The sequence below is a fragment of the Benincasa hispida genome, chromosome 4 (assembly GCF_027475165.1).
Source record: "Benincasa hispida cultivar pf3 chromosome 4, pf3_genome.v1.1, whole genome shotgun sequence".
Classification (NCBI taxonomy): domain Eukaryota; kingdom Viridiplantae; phylum Streptophyta; class Magnoliopsida; order Cucurbitales; family Cucurbitaceae; genus Benincasa; species Benincasa hispida.
In genome coordinates this window covers 42525039-42543780 of record NC_143481.1, presented here as the reverse complement: position 1 = coordinate 42543780, position 18742 = coordinate 42525039, and the positions used below count along the sequence as shown (strand labels likewise).

Below are 18742 nucleotides of genomic sequence, written 5' to 3'. Positions count from 1 at the left end.
CTGGTCCTTCCTACCAATCAAGTTCCTTGGAAAACTTACTACAGGAAGAATCTCAGGAAGGAAGCAGTGTTGCCTGTTGAACCAGAACTGCCGGCTCCAGTGCAGGAGTCAGACCCGCCATCAGGTCCAAGTACGTATATTCCTAATGATGATGATATATGTATGGAGACTGATGAAGGTAGGCACGACAAGGAGGAAGGAAGCAGTAATACTAAAAGAGTGATAGAAGGGGAAACTGCAGAGGATGAAATGATTGAAGCTGCAGAAGGATGAAATGATCCTTGCTAATGATGATGTGGAAGATACTACTGAAGTTTCTGATACATAGATAGTCAATCATGGTGAGGAGCCTGGAGAGGTGAAAGAACGTGATGCATCACTTGATTTTCCTATAGCCCTGAGGAAAGGTACCTGTTCATGTACTAAATACCCTATGCATAGTTACATGACATATAGTAATCTGACATCCGAGTTCAAGGCTTTTACTACTAGCTTGGACACTGAGGTGGTTCCAGATAACATAAGTGTTGCAATAAAAAAACCAGAATGGTGGTCTGTTGTTATGGAAGAAATAAGAGCTCTGGAAAAGAATAAAACCTGGGAACCGGTGACTTTGCCTGAAGGGCACAAGACAGTTGGATGTAAATGGGTGTTTACTATAAAGTACAAGTCAGATGGGACGATTGACCGGTACAAGGTTAGACTCATTGCAAGAGACTTTACTCAAACCTATGGAGTAGATTATTCTGAGAGTTTTTCACCTGTGGCTAAACTTAACACGATCCGAGTGCTTTTGTCAGTTGCTGTGAATAAAGATTGGCCCCTACACCAACTTGATGTTAAAAATGCGTTTTTGAATGGGGAACTTGAGGAGGAAGTCTATATGAGTCCTCCTCCCGGGTTCGAGAGTCAATTCAAAAATAAGGTGTGTAGATTGAGGAAGTCACTATACGGATTGAAACAGTCTCCAAGGGCCTGATTTGACAGATTCATAACGTTTGTGAAAGCACAGGGGTATGTTCAAGGGCATTCCGATCACATCCTTTTTATAAAAAGATCAACATCAGGGAAGATAGTTGTTCTTATTGTCTATGTTGATGACATTGTTTTATCTGGGGATGATGATGTAGAGGTCACGAGACTAAAAACAGAGATGACCAAAAAGTTTGAAATTAAAGACCTCGGGAAGCTAAATTACTTTCTGGGAATGGAAGTGGCTCGCTCAAAAGAGGGTATATCAGTTTCTCAACGAAAATACTCTGGACTTGCTAAAAGAAACAGGTATGACGGGGTGTAAACCTGTTGACACACCAGTAGAATACAATGCGAAACTCGGTGATAAGAATGATAGAATTCTTGTTAATAAAGAAAGGTATCAGCAGTTAGTTGGGAAGTTGATATACTTGTCTCACACAAGACCAGATATTTCTTATGCAGTAAGTGCTGTGAGTCAGTTCATGCAAGCTCCTTGTGAGGATCATATGATAGCAGTTGAACATATTCTTCGGTATCTGAAAGGAACTCCTGGTAAAGGCCTAATGTTCAGGAAAACCGATAAACGATCTATTGAAGTTTACACTGATTCTGACTGGGCAGGGTCTGTTGATAGAAAATCTATGTCTGGATATTGTACGTTTGTATGGGGAAATCTAGTCACCTGGAGAAGTAAAAAAACAAGGAGTTGTTACTAGAAGTAGTGCTGAGGCTGAGTATCGGGCCATGAGTCTAGGGATTTGTGAAGAAATCTGGTTGAAGAAAGTATTATCTGATCTCCAGCAAGATAATGAGCTTCCAATGAAATTGTTTTGTGATAATAAAGCTGCCATCAGTATTGCAAACAACCCAGTTCAACATGACAGAACTAAACACGTAGAGATAGACAGACACTACATTAAGGAGAGGTTGGACAGTGGAAACATATGCATCCCTTATATTCCTTCGAACCAATAAGTTGCTGATGTACTTAAAAAAGGGTTACTGAGATAAAATTTTAATTATTGTGTAAGCAAGTTGAGCCTTGTCGATATCTATGCTCCAACTTGAGGGGGAGTGTTGAAAATAGGGCTATTAACCTAAGGGCATTTATGTAATTGTGTAAGACCCCTAGGGTTTCCTACTGTCTATTTATACAGTGTGTACCTGTGTATTCAGTGTATCAGATTTAAAGAATTAGAAAAGTCTTTATATCGTGGTTTTTCTCCCTGTACTAGGGTTTCCACGTAATCTTGTTGTTCTTCTCTTCGCTATTCTTTATTTTTTAACATGGAGTGTCAAGAAGAACCTTCTCTTGAGGAAGATATAAGAATCTCCCTAAAAGCATACTTAATTTCCCTTTACCAAACAGAGGAAAGAGATCTTATTCAAAAGAGCAAACTGAATTGGTTACAATTGGGGGATGAGAATACTGTAGGGGTATACATAGTCCGGGTTGGGCCGGGTTGGAAGATTTTTGTGGACCAACAAAAAAATTCGGGTTGGCTAATAATGAACCCTATTAGTTCTTTTTTGGAGGGTCAACCCAACCCAACCCAAAATTTCTGGGTTGGGTCACCGGTTCTGGGTTTTTTTTTTTCCTTTTTTTTGGACTGTTTTTTTCGTTACTTCCTTAATCATTCTCTTCTCATTCTCTATTGAAGGATTTGATTTTTGTGGATCAATAAACCTTCATATTTAAAAAAGTGAACTAATTCTAAATATATTATATCAAATCAATTAATAAAAATTTAATAATAAAAAACATGTAAACTTTGTGAAATTTTAGCATTGACATTAAAATACAACCACCATAAATTCAATATAAACTTCAAAAGAAACTTCCTCAAATAATTCAATTCAAATGTTCAAGTTCAAAATCTCTACTCAAAGACACAAAGTTCAATAATAACCATTCCAAGTTCAATAAAAAGTCCAAGTTTAATAATAACTATTGGTTTGTTACATAAAATTCCAAATCATTTAAAAGCACCATGAGCATGAAGAATGTCTTGAGTGAGTTTTCTTCTTCATTTTTGATTCTTTGGTCTCTTTACTTCTCAATTCCTGAAAAAATTACAAATACATTAAACCAATAGGATCATTTATAAGTAATAATAATATTTGATCTTATGGTAGTGAAACTTACCACTAAAATCATCATTATGCTTCAAATTCAATTCCTTATTTCAAAACAACAGAGGAGGATGGACTCTCTACAAAACAAATCATGCAAAATTAAATATATTAATTATGAGCATTAAACAGGTTAGATATGTACAATAAAAAATTTATTTAATTACCTAATTCAATATTTTCCAAGTCTCTAACACTTCAAGTTGTGGATGGAGATCTAGTAACTCTGAGCCGCCACGAATCCAATTTTGTGTACATATCAAGGCCTCCACTGTTTTTGGAGTCAAAGAACTTCGAAAGGAATCAAGAATCCTCCCTCCTCTACTAAACGCAGATTCAAAAGCGACTGTAGATATCGGAACTGCCAAAACATCTCGAACAATTTTTGATAAAATGGGATATTATAGGCATTCATCTTCCACCAATACAATATCTCAAAATCATCTTTATCTTCTATAAGCTTGTCAGACAAATAAAAAGCCAAATCATTCTCCACTTCAAAGAACTTTCTTCTTCTCTTAACCTCTTAAAAGTTATCCACGGATCATCTATATCTTCGTCCACCCCATAATCATCTTCATTTATATCGACAGTTTTTGATTGTTGAGAATCATTGGTACTATGACTACCTCGAAGTGAAGTGTTATGTGATTTGTAAAAGTCATATAGACGATATAAATATAATTTCACACTCTCAACCATATCCTTAACCACATCACTGTCATAAACATTGGAAAGACAATAATTCAAATACTTTAATTTGTACTGAGGATCAATGACTATAGCCAGAAACATCAATTTATTCATTTTTTCAAACGAACCCCAATACTTATCAAACTTGGTCTTCATATTCATAGCCATCATACTTAGAACAGAGTTGGTATTGTTGCTCCATTTGTTTAAAGCAAATTGAATTTTATTAATTTCCTTATAACCAACATTAGAATTCACAATCAGTTAACCCCTATTATATCTAACCAACATTAGAATTTTATCCACTTATCATTGTGGTGGTATCATAAAACCTCTTTAAAAACTTAATAAACACACCTATAGTCAACCAATCAGATGTACATGGGGGCCCCAATCTTTTATTTCCACGATCATCTTCCTCGAAGTAATCAACAAAATCTGAGTCTTTTTTCTCCTCTTCTAAAGTTCTAAAAGCTTTCTCAAATTTAATTGCATGTTCAAGCATTAAATAAGTAGAATTCCACCTAGTTGCCACATCTAAACAAACAAGAGCCTTACACTGAATTGTTTCTTGTTTCACGCAAGCTTTAAACTTTTCCATTCTCCTAGGTGATGATTGAACATATCTCATAGCATTATGAACACTAGCAATAGAATCATGCATATCTTTCAGTCCATCATTCACAATAAGATTAATAATGTGGGCACAATACCTCACATGTAATAGTTCTCCATCTAAAACAACCGATTTCCAACTTTTAAGTCTTCTCTTAACATAAGAAATAGCCACATCATTAGAACTTGCATTATCAACGGTGATGGAAATTTTTTTTTCAATCCCCCATTCCAACAAACAACTCTCAATCATCTTCCCAATAGTCTCCCCCTTATGATTAGCAACTTGACAAAAGCTCAAAATCTTCTTATGCACAATCCATTCAGAATCAATAAAATGTGCACAATCCATTCACATTTTGTAGCGAAGTCCATGTGTCGGTAGTAAGACAAACTCTTTGAGAGCTTTTAACTAGAAATGATTTCAACTTTTTTTTCTCCTCAAGATAAAGTTGATATACATCTCTAGCGATTGTGACTCTCGATGGAACATCAAACTTAGGACACGAAATATTACAAAAGTGTCTAAAACCCTCTGTCTCAACAATTTGTACGATAACTCATTCATAATTATCATCTTAGCGCATGCTAGTCTACACGCTTGTTGGCTAAACAATGTCGTCACAAAGTTACTAGCATTGACTCCTTTTCCATCATTTGAAGGTACGAGAGTTAGGGTGATTTGTCCTTTTTCTTCTTCTTTATATGGGTACTTTTTACATTGATTTCTTAAGTGCTTCCATAAAGTACTAGTTCCACAAGTATTACTATCACATGCGTACTCTTTACCACAATAGTTACACTTGCACCTAGCTACATCATGACCACTTGCTTCCATTTTTGTGAAATGATCCCACACAAACGAGGTTGGTTTATTAGGTCTCTTTCGATTGGACTTGGGAGGTAGAGGTGGTATATTTGTAGGAGTTTGGCTAACATTAGGAGGGGGAGGAGGAGGAGTAGGAGGCATTTCATTATTACTGGTTCCACTTGCATTACCACTACTACTGTCAATCTATAAAATAAATGAAACTAGTAAACAACTAATTACACCTACCTATACAATTGAAAAAAACAAACAAACACTATCTAACTGTATAAAGATTAACTCATAACAAACAAACACTATCTAGCTTCTCAATAAACGGTATATGTACACACTACACAATAAAAATTAAATTAGTTTACTCACGGGGAAGTTTGAAAATGGTGATTCAGCAGTGTCTGATTCTGTGTCCGTTGTGACGACTTTGAAGAATCTATCTAATTGTTCTCAAGACACTGCGAGATTGAACAAAAATTAATGTATTAATAATCCCACTTATAGAACAATATCAGTAAATAGTAGAAATTGAAGAAAGCCATTCAACCAAATTGTTCTATATGTTATCAACCAAACATATATGTTATCTACTTGCTTTATTGAAGAAAATAGAGTCTCTATGTTATCTACTTGCTTTATTGAAGAAAATACCCCTAATGATGAGTCGTTCGTGAAGCTTGGAATAGTAGGCGAGGCGAGGCGGAGACCGGATCTGACGAGACGGAGACAGTCTGAGGGGAGCAGACGACTCGATCGGCAGTCGATGGCGAGAGGAGCGGCGTCCGGCGAGGGTTTCAAGATAGTGCGGTCGCTCGGGCAATGCAATCGGGCTCGCTGCTTACGAGGTGAGGGGAGCAGTCGACTCGATCGGCAGTCGATGGCGAGAGGAGCGGCGTTCGGCGAGGGTTTCAAGTCGATGGCGAGGGTTTTGATCGGCAAGGGTTTCAAGACAGTGCGGTCGCTTCGCTCGGGCAGTGCAGTCGCCAGTTGGGCTCGCTAAATTGCTAATCACAACCTAATAACTTAATAAGTTTTAACTTTTAATATATATATATATTCGGGTCGGGTCAACCCGACCCTGAAATCGAGTAACCCGAGACCTGACCCGGATTTAATATTTTTTAAAATTTTTAACCCAACCCAACCCAACCCTTGCGGTTTGGGTTGGGTAGTCCGAGTTGGTCGGGTTACCGGGTTTTTTGAACACTCCTAGAATACAGCCTTCGTTTCCTTGCAGCCAAGAAAAGGAAAAACTTAATAACAGAGTTAATCAATGATCAAGGGGAAGCAACAAAGACTTTCAGAGAAGTGGAAGCCCTAATTTTGGACTTCTATAGCAATCTTTATTCAAAACTTCAGGGCTCGCGATCAATACCTCAGAATTTGAGCTGGCCAAGGGTCTCTACAGATCAGAATAGGGGCTGATTTCCAGCTTTAATCTGGTAGAAATTAAGGAAGCAATAAAGTTGTTGGGAAGAAATAAAGCTCCAAGACCGGATGGATTCACCATTGAATTTATCCTAAAATTCTGGAATTTATTAAAGGACAACCTAAATGGTATCTTTGATGAGTTTTACCACAATGGAAAGCTCAATTCTTGCATCAAAGAAAACTTTATCTGCCTAATCCAAAAGAAATCAGAGGCAATTTTAGTGAAAGACTTCAGACCTATCAGCCTATCAACTATAATCTATAAGATTATAGCCAAAGTTCTTGCAGAAAGACTCAAGAAAGTAATGCCTAGCCTTATATGTCCAACTCAAAGTGCATTCATTGAAGGAAGACAAATCCTTGATCCGGTCTTAATAGCTAATGAGGTAGAAGAACATTACAAAGAAAAAGGGTTGGATTTTAAAGCTTGATCTTGAAAAGGCTTTTGATAGAGTGGATTGAGATTTTCTTGAAAAAACCCTTCATGAGAGGAACTTCCACCCCAAGTGGATCTCTTGGATTTTGGGTTGTATCTCTAATCCAATGTTCTCCATCTTCATTAATGGAAGACCAAGAGGAAGAATTAAAGCTACAAGGGGAATTAGACAAGGTGACCCCTTCTCTCCCTTCCTTTTCCTTTTGGTTAGTGATTTGCTTAGTGTTTTGGTTGAGAGAATCCGAGAAAAAGCTCTGTTCGAAGGCTTTGTGGTTGGGACAAATAAGGTTCAACTCTCCATTCTTCAATTTGCTAATGATACTCTACTATTTTGTAAGTACGACGATAACATGCTAGACAATCTTAGAAAATCCATTACTTTGTTTGAATGGTGCTCCAGTCAGAAAGTTAATTGGGTTAAATATTGAAGATTCAAAGTTGAGGGTAGTAGCTTCAAGGCTTAATTGTCAACTAGCACACCTTCCTTTCTTATATTTGGGCCTCCCTCTTGGGGGGCATCCAAAGAAATTGGCTTTTTGGCACCCGGTCATAGATAAAGTACACAAAAAACTTGACAAGTGGAGAAGATATAACTCAAGAGGTGGAAGAGCTACTTTGTGCAAATCAGTCCTTTACAACCTCCCAACCTACTACGTGTCCTTTTTTTTTTATGCCTGAAAAAGTGATTTCAGCCATAGAAAGGACCATAAAAAACTTCTTTTGGGAAGGCTATAAAGGGGGAAAGGTAAACCATTTAGCAAAGTGGGAGCTAGTCTCTAAAAAGCAAGCAGATGGGGGTCTCGGGCTAGGAGGCTTGAAAGCTAAAAACTTGGCTCTATTAGCCAAATGGGGCTGGCGATATGTGAAAGAGCAACCCTCCCTGTGGAGTCAAGTTATTACAAGCATCCATGGTAGCAGCCAATTTGGTTGGCACACTTCCGGCAAGGTTCATTGCAGTCTTTGAAGCCCTTGGATAAGTATTTCAAGATCTTGGTTGAATGTTGAGAATTTGGCAGCTTTTAAATTGGGAAATGGGACCAGAATTGCATTTTGGCAAGACCCTTGGCTGGATTCTTCTCATCTAAAAGATAGATTCCCTTCCCTATTTGGCTTAACTACCCATCCCAATGGTTCAGTATCAAACTTTTGGGATTCTCACACCTTTTCATGGACTCTCAACTTCAGAAGAGCTCTAAAAGAAGATGAGATTCTAGAGTTCCAATCCTTACTAGCATTGTTGGTTGAGCAAAAATTAATCAATAGGGAAGATACTCGCCCCTTGAAAATAATGGCTCTTTCTCAATTAAATCACTGGTTAATCACCTTTCTTTGGCCCCTCCAATTTCAGCCAGTCTTCAAAAGGGTCTTTGGAAGACCAACAACCCTAGGCGAGTTAATATAACATTATGGATAATGCTTTTTGGAACCCTAAATTGTTCATCGGTGCTGCAACGAAAGTTGCCCTACTACTATATCTCCCCCAATTGGTGTGTCCTTTGTAAATCAGCTGAAGAAGACCTTCAGCACCTATTCTTCGACTGCTGTTTTGCCTTTAATTGCTGGAAAGATTTCCTCAATTGCTTCAACACCTCTTGGGTCTTTAATAATTCATTTAGAAGCAATGTGCAACAACTACTTTCTGGTCCATCTCTAAAGAAATACTCTAATTTACTATGGATTAATGGGGTGAAAGCAGTGTTGGTTGAAATCTCGTTTGAAAGAAACCAAAGAGTGTTCAATGGTTAGGAAACTCCTTGGTTTGCTCGTTTTGAGGCGGCAAAACTCAACGCTTCTCTTTGGTGCTCCCTTTCTAAATGTTTTGAAGCCTACTCCTTGCAAGACATAAGCTCAAATTGGTAGGCGTTCTTACAAATGGAAGCTTAGTTGAAGATCCGTTGGAAGTGGCAACAGATTATTTTTCCTTTGTATTCTCAACTATTTTAATTTCCTTGATGTATTTTTAGTTCTTTGCAGCTTAGTTCGTTGCAACTTCTGTTTGTGAAGCTTTTCCTTGTCTTTTCTCATTAATATTATCTTTTTGCGAGCCTTGGCTCATCATTTTTTTTGGATGAGGGTACTATGGGGGTGTTAACCTAGTTGAGATGCCCGGGTGCGCCTACTGATCCTTCAGTTTCTTGCTTTGTTCTTTGTATTCGCCTTTATTTCCAAGTACATATCTCTTGTACTAAATCTTATTGATTAATAAAGGCCGTTTCCTTTTAAAAAAAAAACAACCACCTACCTTATTAATAGAATGCCCTCTATTAGGCTTCAAAACTCCCTTACAAAAACTTAAAGAAGTATTTCTACATGATAGATTATTTTCTCAAGTTTCCTTAAAAATATTTGGTTGTACGGTCTTCGTTCAAGATCATAGACCCAATAGGAGTAAATTAGATCCTAAAGCAATCAAATGCATCTTTCTCGGTTATTCTCCAAGCCAAAAAAGATACAAATGCTATTCACTAACCACTAAAAGGTTCTATACCTCTGTGGATGTAACCTTCTTTGAAACTCAACCTTACTTTCAAAAGTAAGGCACCATTGAACCTTCCACTCTCCTTGAAAACAAAATTCTTCTTGAAAACGAAGGAAACCAAAAACTAGATCTCATTGAAGAGAGTGCTCCTTGTGCTCCTTATGTACATGAAACTGATGTTTCCAATCAAATCTCACTTGAAGGTAGAAAAGATCCTATAGTCTATACTAGAAGAAAAAAACACTCTTGGACAATGAACCAGTACTCAATCAAAACCCAACCGAAATGCAGGAAAATCATGTCTCCAACTTCACAGCAGAAACACTCACTGAAGTCATTGATCTTCCCATTGCAAAACGGAAAGGGGTAAGAACTTGTACAATGCATCCCATCCAAAACTATCTGTCCTACAAAAATCTCTCTCCCAAGTTCAAAGCATTCACAACTACACTATCCAAAATACATTTTTCTGAACAATGTCTATAAAGCCCTCAAAGACATCAATTGGAAGCAAGCTGTATTAGACAAAATAAATGGCTTGGAAAAGAACAACACATGGGAAATAACAGACCTACCTCCAGGGAAAAAAACAGTAGGATGCAAATGGATCTTCACCATCAAATACAAAACTAACGGAGAAATAGATAGGTTCAAAGCTAGACTCGTCGCCAAAGAATTCATCTAGTTTATGGCATCGACTACTAAGAAACATTTGCCTCGGTAGCAAAATTAAATACTATCCGTGTCCTTTTTTCCCTAGCAGTGAATAATGATTGGATTCTTCACCAATTAGACATAAAAAATGCCTTCCTTAATGGAGACTTAGAAGAAGAAGTGTATATGGATACACCTACCGATATGGAATCAACTAAAACCACAAATAACGTATGCAAACTCAAAAAATCCCTTTATGGCCTAAAACAATCCCCTGGGGTGTAGTTTAATTCTCAAAAGTGGTAAAGGAAAACGGGTACTCGCAATATCAATCTGACCATATTCTTTTCGTCAAACATCCTTGCACGGGTAAAATAGCAATCATCATTGTCTATATAGATGACATTATCCTTATAAGAGACCATGAAGAAAAAATAAGAAATCTAAAGCTTCTCTTAGTCAAGGAATTTGAAGTAAAAGACTTAGGCAACCTTAAATACTTCCTAGGGATGGAAGTGACTTGCTCAAAAACAGGCTTGGGCATTTCTCAAAGAAAATATGTCCTTGACCTATTAAAGGAAACAAAAATGCTTGGATGCAAGCCCGCTAATACCCCCATTGACACAAACAATCACATAATCAAGGAAAACAATCACACAATGGTTAACAAAGATCAGTATCAAAGGCTAGTTGGAAAATTAATTTACCTAACTCATACAAGACCTGATATCTGTTTTGCAGTTAGCTTTGTAAGTCAATTTATGGACAGTCCAACAGAAGACAATATGCAAGCTGTTTACAGAATACTCAGGTACTTGAAAGGAACTCTAGGAGAAGGATTGTACTTCATGAAATCTTGGAAAAGAAATATTGAAATCTTCACAGATGCCGATTGGGCAAGCTAAAAAATAGACAGAAGATCAACTACTGGATATTGCACCTTTGTTTGGGGAAACTTAGTCACTTGGCGAAGTAAGAAACAATCTGTAGTATCCAGGAGTAGTGTCGAAGTTGAACCAAGAGCTCTAGCTCAAGGAATATGTGAAGGATTGTGGCTCAAAAGCATCCTATTTGAACTTAAAATCAAATCAGAAGAACCGATGGAGGTACACTGTAAAAATCAAGCTACTATAAGTATTGCCAAAGACCCAGTCCATCGCATAAAACATGTGGATATTGATTGACACTTTATTAAGGAGAAAATTGAAAACAAAAGTATCTCACACAACTACATACCTACCAAGAGGCAAATTGCTGACATACTTACAAAATCCCTGTTCAAGAACATGTTTGAAGACTTAAAAACCAAGCTGGACTTAATCAACATATACTGCCCAGCTTGAGGGGGAGTATTGAATATGGAAAGTCTTCTCCTTCCCTTGTCCATTTGGAATTTTATTCCTTGTAATTTGTATTTATTCTCTTTGGTATTATTCTTTCCATATATATACATTTTTTACCGTTATGGGTCTTTGCCATATTTGGTAAACATTGTTGTATATATAAGGGAGATTTCTTCTTGTAAAAATATGTAGAAAAATATTGAGAAAACTCAAAATTCAACACTTATCAAGCGCCAAATTGTGTTTTTGGGATTGATGTGTGATACGGGAGGGTATCTTTCCTTGAGGATGATTGCCTTTTCAAATAGGTATAAATCTTTCTGTAACCATGAGGTTTCTTCAATTAGCATCAGTTAGTGGAACTTTTTTGCAACTGCTTTGGTTCTTTGCATTATTTTGTCCATCCATTTCATTTATCAAGGAAATTAGTTCTTATCATAAAGAAAAAGGGATATTACTTATTCTGAGAAAAACAGGAATTTACCAGGTGCTCGGAAAACCAGTCCCTCTGTAGTTTCAGACTCCATAGAGATGGATAACGCCATAAACTAGTCCAACTCCCTGAGAACCATCATGATGCTTGTGTGCATGGTTTAGGTTGTGAGTTTCAAACATGGTATTATCAAGGAAATTAGGCAACAATTCTCCAACATATGATGTGTATGAGGAGATCATTTCAAACTCCCCTGACGTGCAAAATCTATATGATGCAAATGACCATTTGAATCATTCCTCTTTCTCCCCACCTCTGCCGAAGGATTTTATCATTTTAATTCCATTGGTCTTCAAGGCTTCTAAAAGTTTGTTCCATCTGTCACACTAGCTTATAAAGCTAAGAACAGTTAAATAACATTATATTGATCTTTACTACATTTGAAGTTAAAGATTTTCTCTGCCATGTTTGAAATTTGTAAAGATTGTTCCAATTTCGTATAATCTCTGCTTGTCTTTGCTATGGACTTTTGCAGAAGGTGCTCTAGCTGGAGGTGCTGCTGGCCTCGTTGTTGAGGCTGCTTTATATCCAATTGATACAATAAAAACTCGTCTACAGGTAGCCTTTATATACAGAGGTTACTTTCAATTGGAAAGTGAATATCTTCTACAATCTTAGAACGTTCAAGCCTCAAATTTTTGGTCCCTAGTGTTTTTTTGTAATTATTTTGTTCTCTTAATATTGTCCAAGTAATGTGCTCTTATTTTGTCTCTTCAAAATATTTTGCTTCTTGGAGACCGATATTTTCATTTCTGAATTTTTATTTGAAATTATTTGTCCTGGATTGATTAATTATACAATCTCTAAATCGGTATTGCTGAAGCTTTTGGTTCCCTTGCTTAAGTCATCATCACTACCCAACTGCCTATTCAATTATCCTGTGCTCATTGAACAACTGTAGGGATCTTCGTGCTTTTATTCTGTCATATGTTCGCTTTTGAATTGACACCTGATGGTTTCTGAACTACACTAAAATGGTTTTTCTAGGCTGTTCACGGAGAAGGAAAAGTTGTACTAAAGGGTCTTTATTCTGGATTGGCCGGAAATCTTGCTGGGATGTTACCGTGAGTAGTGTACCTACCTCCAGATATTTTTCATCATCTCCTCTGCTAGAATGTTGTATGAATGTATCGTATATGCAATGTTGGAGCTGATTTTAGCTTGGACAGAAGTGTTTCTCTAATGCAATTTTGAACATGAAAGTTTGTCATATGAGAAACTTGAAAAAGTTCATTAGTTTGTATGTAAGACGAGAATGGCTCGCATTCCAAATGTCTTTTATTTTTAACCTGGTTTCTAGTCATTTTTCCCCTAACACCTTTTTTTTTTTTTTTTTTTTTTTGGGGACAAAGAAACAATTTTATTGATAAATGAAATAGGGGAGTAAAACACCAAACACCGTGAATTACAACAAAGATCTCCAGTTGAAAATTAATTAAGATAAGGTATAAAGAGCAAAAGAATGTTTATTTTTACACCAAAAGAAAGCAGTAGAAAGAACCATGTCCATAGACAGAGCAAAAGAGGAGACATCCCTGAAAATGCGACCGTTTCTTTCACACTAAGGATGTAATTAAAAAAAAAACTGGACTATAGCCAACCACGATAACTTCCTTGTACCACAAAAATGGTTGACCCATCAAAATAGATGCAACATTATTAGGAAAAGATAAGGACCATCCAAAAGCTTCCAAAACAATGAGCCAAAAAGGGAAGCAAAAGGACAATGCAAAATAATGATGTTCAGGACGCTCAACACTAGATTCACACTTATCGCACCAAGATAGGGGCAAGTGGATATAAGACATTCTCCGCTGCAATCTATTTGCTGCATTAATGGCTCCAAGACTGAACTACCAAAGAAACATTTAAATTTTCTTTGGACAATGGTCCTTCTAAATCACCGTATAAAGATCTTTCAAATGAGGATTCACAGTCCCACCAAATCCATAAGCGATTTAACTAATCCTTAAATTCTTTTGTTCATGTTGATATTATTGCCTGTAGCAATGGCTATGTTTTTCTGGCATTCGAGTGAAAACCAATTTGTTTAAAAAAATCAATTGTTGCTTTAATTTGTTTAAAACATCAATTGTTGCTTTCAGAACTTGTTGCACCATGGATCTTTTTGCCCTGATTTCTGCCTGTTATTGAGTCGCTTACAATTGTTCAGCCAATAATTTACTAAAATAGTCAGTGTTGAAATCATGAGTGTTGGTTCTTTAATGCAGTAACTGTTATTATTTCTCATCATATGACGTCTGTGCTAAATGTTCTATAATTTCATTATTATCAGTGCCACTGCCGTTTTCGTTGGTGTATATGAGCCTACCAAGCAGAAATTGCTGGAGTCTCTCCCTGAAAACCTCAATGCTTTAGCTCATCTGGTAAGATTTACCACCGACTATGTTTTCAGTTTACAATACTCATCGAATCTGGCAGATATTTTCTCTTGCTATTTTTGCTATTTTGTTGAAAAAGACCATCGGTTGCATTCGACTTTCTTTTTAATGATATATTAGAGCAAAGTATTGCATCAGATTGTTGGATAGAGCTCTTTATTTGTCAATTTAATAGGTGTTCAAGCTACAATACAGACTGCAGGTGTCATAGGAGGAGTGGCTTCATCGATCATCCGTGTACCAACAGAGGTAGTTAGCTTAGCTGCTCCATTACAATATTCTGCCCATTCCTGCTGAGCTCGTTATTTGTTTGTTGTTTCCAGGTAGTTAAGCAAAGGATGCAGACTAGCCACTTTGCGTCTGCATCGAATGCTGTCCATGTTATTGTTTCAAGGGAAGGTTTGAAAGGCCTTTATGCGGTAATAGTATACACACATTGTTACTGATCTTGTCATATTATACCAAACGTCCTTATCTGTCCCTATTCAATTTTATCTTGCCAATTTATTGTGAAAGAGAATGTATTTTTCTTGAGATTACATATTGATAATTGATCGGTTCCCTGTTTCTTTGATTGATGTCTCAGGGTTATGGATCTTTCTTACTACGAGATTTGCCATTTGATGCCATTCAGTTCTGCATTTACGAACAACTTAGGATAGGGTACAAGCTAGCGGTATAAGTTCAATACAAGTACCTAATCTGGACTTGGCTGCTTTTCTTTTCATTTTTTTTCAAAAAAATCTATAAGATGATTTTATGTTCTTCAACATTTTTCAGGAATTGGAATAATGCCGTAAACCTATATTGACTTCTACTTTTCTATCCCTTGTTTTGCTAAAGTTGAACTGTTAACTATTCATGGCCAATTTACAATTTTTGTTGAGGATAATCAATATTGTACATTTTGATGCAGGCGCAAAGAGATCCAAATGACCCTGAGAATGCTATAATTGGTGCCTTTTCTGGTAAAACATCGACTGTCATTTTTTCTTATTTTGTTTCCATCAGAGTTCCGGCTGAAATTTCATGACGTTTTAAACTTGAAGCGGTGAACATTTTCTTTTCTCCATTGGTTCATCTATGGAACATTTCAAACTGAATACTTGAAGAACTTTACTCATTTCTGTGTCCAGTTTCAGTCCATCTAAGATCGACTCAGATTTTGTTCTTATGCGCCACTGCATATATTGACGTCTTTATAAAGCTTTTAGCATGTCGAATTATGGATATTCACGTGGGACTCATTACGTACAGGGGCTAGGCTTTTTCTAGTATCTAGTGTATAGAGTATTCATCTTAAAAAAATTTCTAGCACTACCATAGTATCTACTACTTCTATTCATAGTTTGACACGTCAGCAAATAATATATTAATTTAGTTCGTGGATTCCACGTAATTCCTCAATCTATCATGGAAATCAATGAATAGGAGTAGACATGCACATAAGGCATGATTCCGAATTATTCTTGACCGATATCTAATGGCAGGCTTAAAAGATCTAATCATGCAGTTCATGCTTAACACATTGTGGGAAGAAACAAACTAATATGATGTAGCAGCAATTTACTAATTCCAGTATTTTTTTTTTTTTTTGACCTCCCAAGGAGGTTGTTTTCACGGAATTGGGAAAATAATATTTGATTTCGTTCTACTTCTCTTTCCAACAGTTAATCCAGGTAGTACAAATGCTTATTCATATTCTTTTCGACATTTTCCCCCTGTAGGTGCCGTTACTGGGTCTATAACCACTCCTTTTGATGTGATCAAAACTCGATTAATGGTTCAGGTACTGATTCATGTGCTGCTATTCCAACTTTTTATTTGGTGGAAACCATATTAAGTGTTGACAAGTTTTTCTTTCTTAATTTTTAATACTACACAGGGATCAAATAGTCAATATCAAGGTATTCAAGATTGTTGTAGGACTATAATGAAGGAAGAAGGACCACGTGCCTTCTTAAAGGTTTGTCACTCGTTCTTCAGACCTATTGATGGAAAGGGATTTTTATTAGATTAAATTATACAAAATATTCCTGAATCTTGGTTTTAATTGGGGCAATTGCAAATGGAACAATCAGACCTAAAATATTAACAGATTTAACACAATACAAAAGAAATTGAGATATAACAAAATTTAGATTCAGCTCTCGGAGTCTCTCGGTGATAAGACTCTATCGTGAATAGGAATCTATCAGCGATAGAGTATTCCTATTAGCAATAGAGTCTATCACTTATAAGAAATCTATCAGCACTAGAATCTATCACTTATAAGAAATCTATCAGCACTAGAATCTATCACTGATTGATGTTGCTATATTTTCAAATTTTTAAAAATGTTGCTATACACTTAATTATTAGTCCTAAAAGTGCTACCAATTGCAATTACCCTTTTATTTACCCTCTCATACTTTGAAAAGTTTCATTTTTAATTTCACAGCTGAACTTTGTTATTTGTTCCAAAATATGCAGATATTTTTTCATCCTTAAAATAAGCTAGAAATTGGTGCTTGTAGTTTGCTAATGTTTAACTAATTGGAAAGACATTTTTGGAACAAATTTTAAAGTTCAAGAGTAAAAATAAAAAAATTTGAAATGTAGAGGTACAAATGAAACTACATCAAAGTTGAGGAGTGTTTTATAATATAAACCTTAATAATAATAATAATAATTAAAAAAAATAATAATAATAATAAGCCACCCTTCTGAGTCTTAAATTCACTCAAACAGCTCCCCTTGGTCACGACTGATGTACCACTTAACTACTAACTTTAGGATGAAGAGACACAGACAAATATTCTGCCTTTCAAAACGAACCATATAAATTATAACTCACTCTTTCATATTGCATTTTGCAGGGCATAGGGCCAAGGGTATTATGGATAGGGTTAGGAGGCGCTATCTTTTTTGGTGTTCTTGAAAAAACAAAGCAGATGCTTGCTAATCAGAGGCGTCCAGTGCCTCAGAAACCCGTCGAGTCGCGATGATTCAGGTCATCATTTTAAGGGTTCATATAATTATTATTTCGTTTCTAAGTCTTAAAAATGACACAACTTCCAACTTTCATTTGTTTGATTGCACTTCGAAATAAAAATAGTTTCACTTGTTTGCCTCACAGAAACATGGGCTTCATATTTATTAACCAACTTTCGTTTGTTCTCCTCCTCCTGTTCTTTAATTATAATATATAGTTAATAAAGCGTACTTCCATTCTAAAACTGGATTTGATTCATTCAAATCTAATGCTTCTGGTTGCTTGTTACTTGTAGAATACGGGAGCGGCCAGGTATGCCTCCCCGAAACATGGGCTCGATATATATTAACTTAACTTCCATGTGTTGTTTTGGATAAATTATAAATTTGTTAGAATTTAATTTTTATAGTTTATAATTAGAATTTAGTCTCTATAGTTCGATAAGAGCTTTATAAGTAGTTGATAGAGACTATTTATGTAGATTTTATAAATTATAGGGACTATTTATAAGATTTTATCAAATCACACAGACAAATTCTTTCTCCAAATCATAGAGACTATTTAAAACTGGAGTTGATTCATTCAAATCTAGTGCTTTTGGTTGGTTCTTACGTGAAGAATACAGGACCTGCCAGGTTTGGAACCGGAGCATTCACTGACTTGCTCGTCTTAGATTGACTCTAAGTTTGCTAAAATGAGATACTGAGCACCTATTATGTTTTCAAGGACCTTAACAGATCTTAAAACAAAGGTTGGGTGTCTCATTTTTCCTCCCCTCGAACTTTCAAACTAACATTTACAAAACTTATTTAAACTAAACAAAAATCTCAAACTATTTTAATCGTTACTGTTAATATTTATACTATTTTGATTCCTAGCCATTCTAGTGGACCAAGAACTTGTTTTTTTGTGTTTAACAAATAGATATCGTTTGTGTGATAACCATTTAGTTTTTTGTTTTTAGCTTTTAAAAGTTAAAAGCATGTTTCTGCCTCATTTCTTATAAATGATTTGCACCTTTCTTGAATACAATGATTGAATTTTTAGTCAAATTTAAAAAAAAAATACAAAATTTTAAAAACTACTTTTTTTAACTTTTAAAATTTGACTTAGTAAAATGTAGATAACAAAAGAAAAAATTTGGAGGTGAAAGTAATTCTATAGGCTTAATTTTTAAAAATTAAAAACAAAAAACGAAATTATGACCAAACAAGACTTTAGTTTTTTATTTATCATTTTCTTAAATTTGAGCCTACGAAAACTTCTTTCACCTTCAAATTTCTTGATTTGT

At 35.9% G+C, this 18742-nt stretch overlaps 1 protein-coding gene across 2 annotated transcripts in view; it reads left to right on the top strand.

Annotated features, from left to right (window-relative positions):
- LOC120076715 (S-adenosylmethionine carrier 1, chloroplastic/mitochondrial-like) overlaps nt 1–17695 on the top strand; it is a 31219-nt gene extending 13524 nt beyond the window's left edge. For both annotated transcript variants that reach the window (XM_039030611.2, XM_090312829.1), the window contains 10 exons: nt 12551–12633; nt 13063–13139; nt 14372–14462; nt 14673–14726; nt 14801–14896; nt 15064–15153; nt 15394–15445; nt 16205–16266; nt 16363–16443; nt 17336–17695. In XM_039030611.2, coding sequence (XP_038886539.1) covers nt 12551–12633; nt 13063–13139; nt 14372–14462; nt 14673–14726; nt 14801–14896; nt 15064–15153; nt 15394–15445; nt 16205–16266; nt 16363–16443; nt 17336–17464 — 815 coding nt within the window. In that variant the 3' untranslated portion in view covers nt 17465–17695. The remainder of the gene's footprint in view (nt 1–12550; nt 12634–13062; nt 13140–14371; nt 14463–14672; nt 14727–14800; nt 14897–15063; nt 15154–15393; nt 15446–16204; nt 16267–16362; nt 16444–17335) is intronic.
- Nucleotides 17696–18742: the final 1047 nt, after the last annotated feature.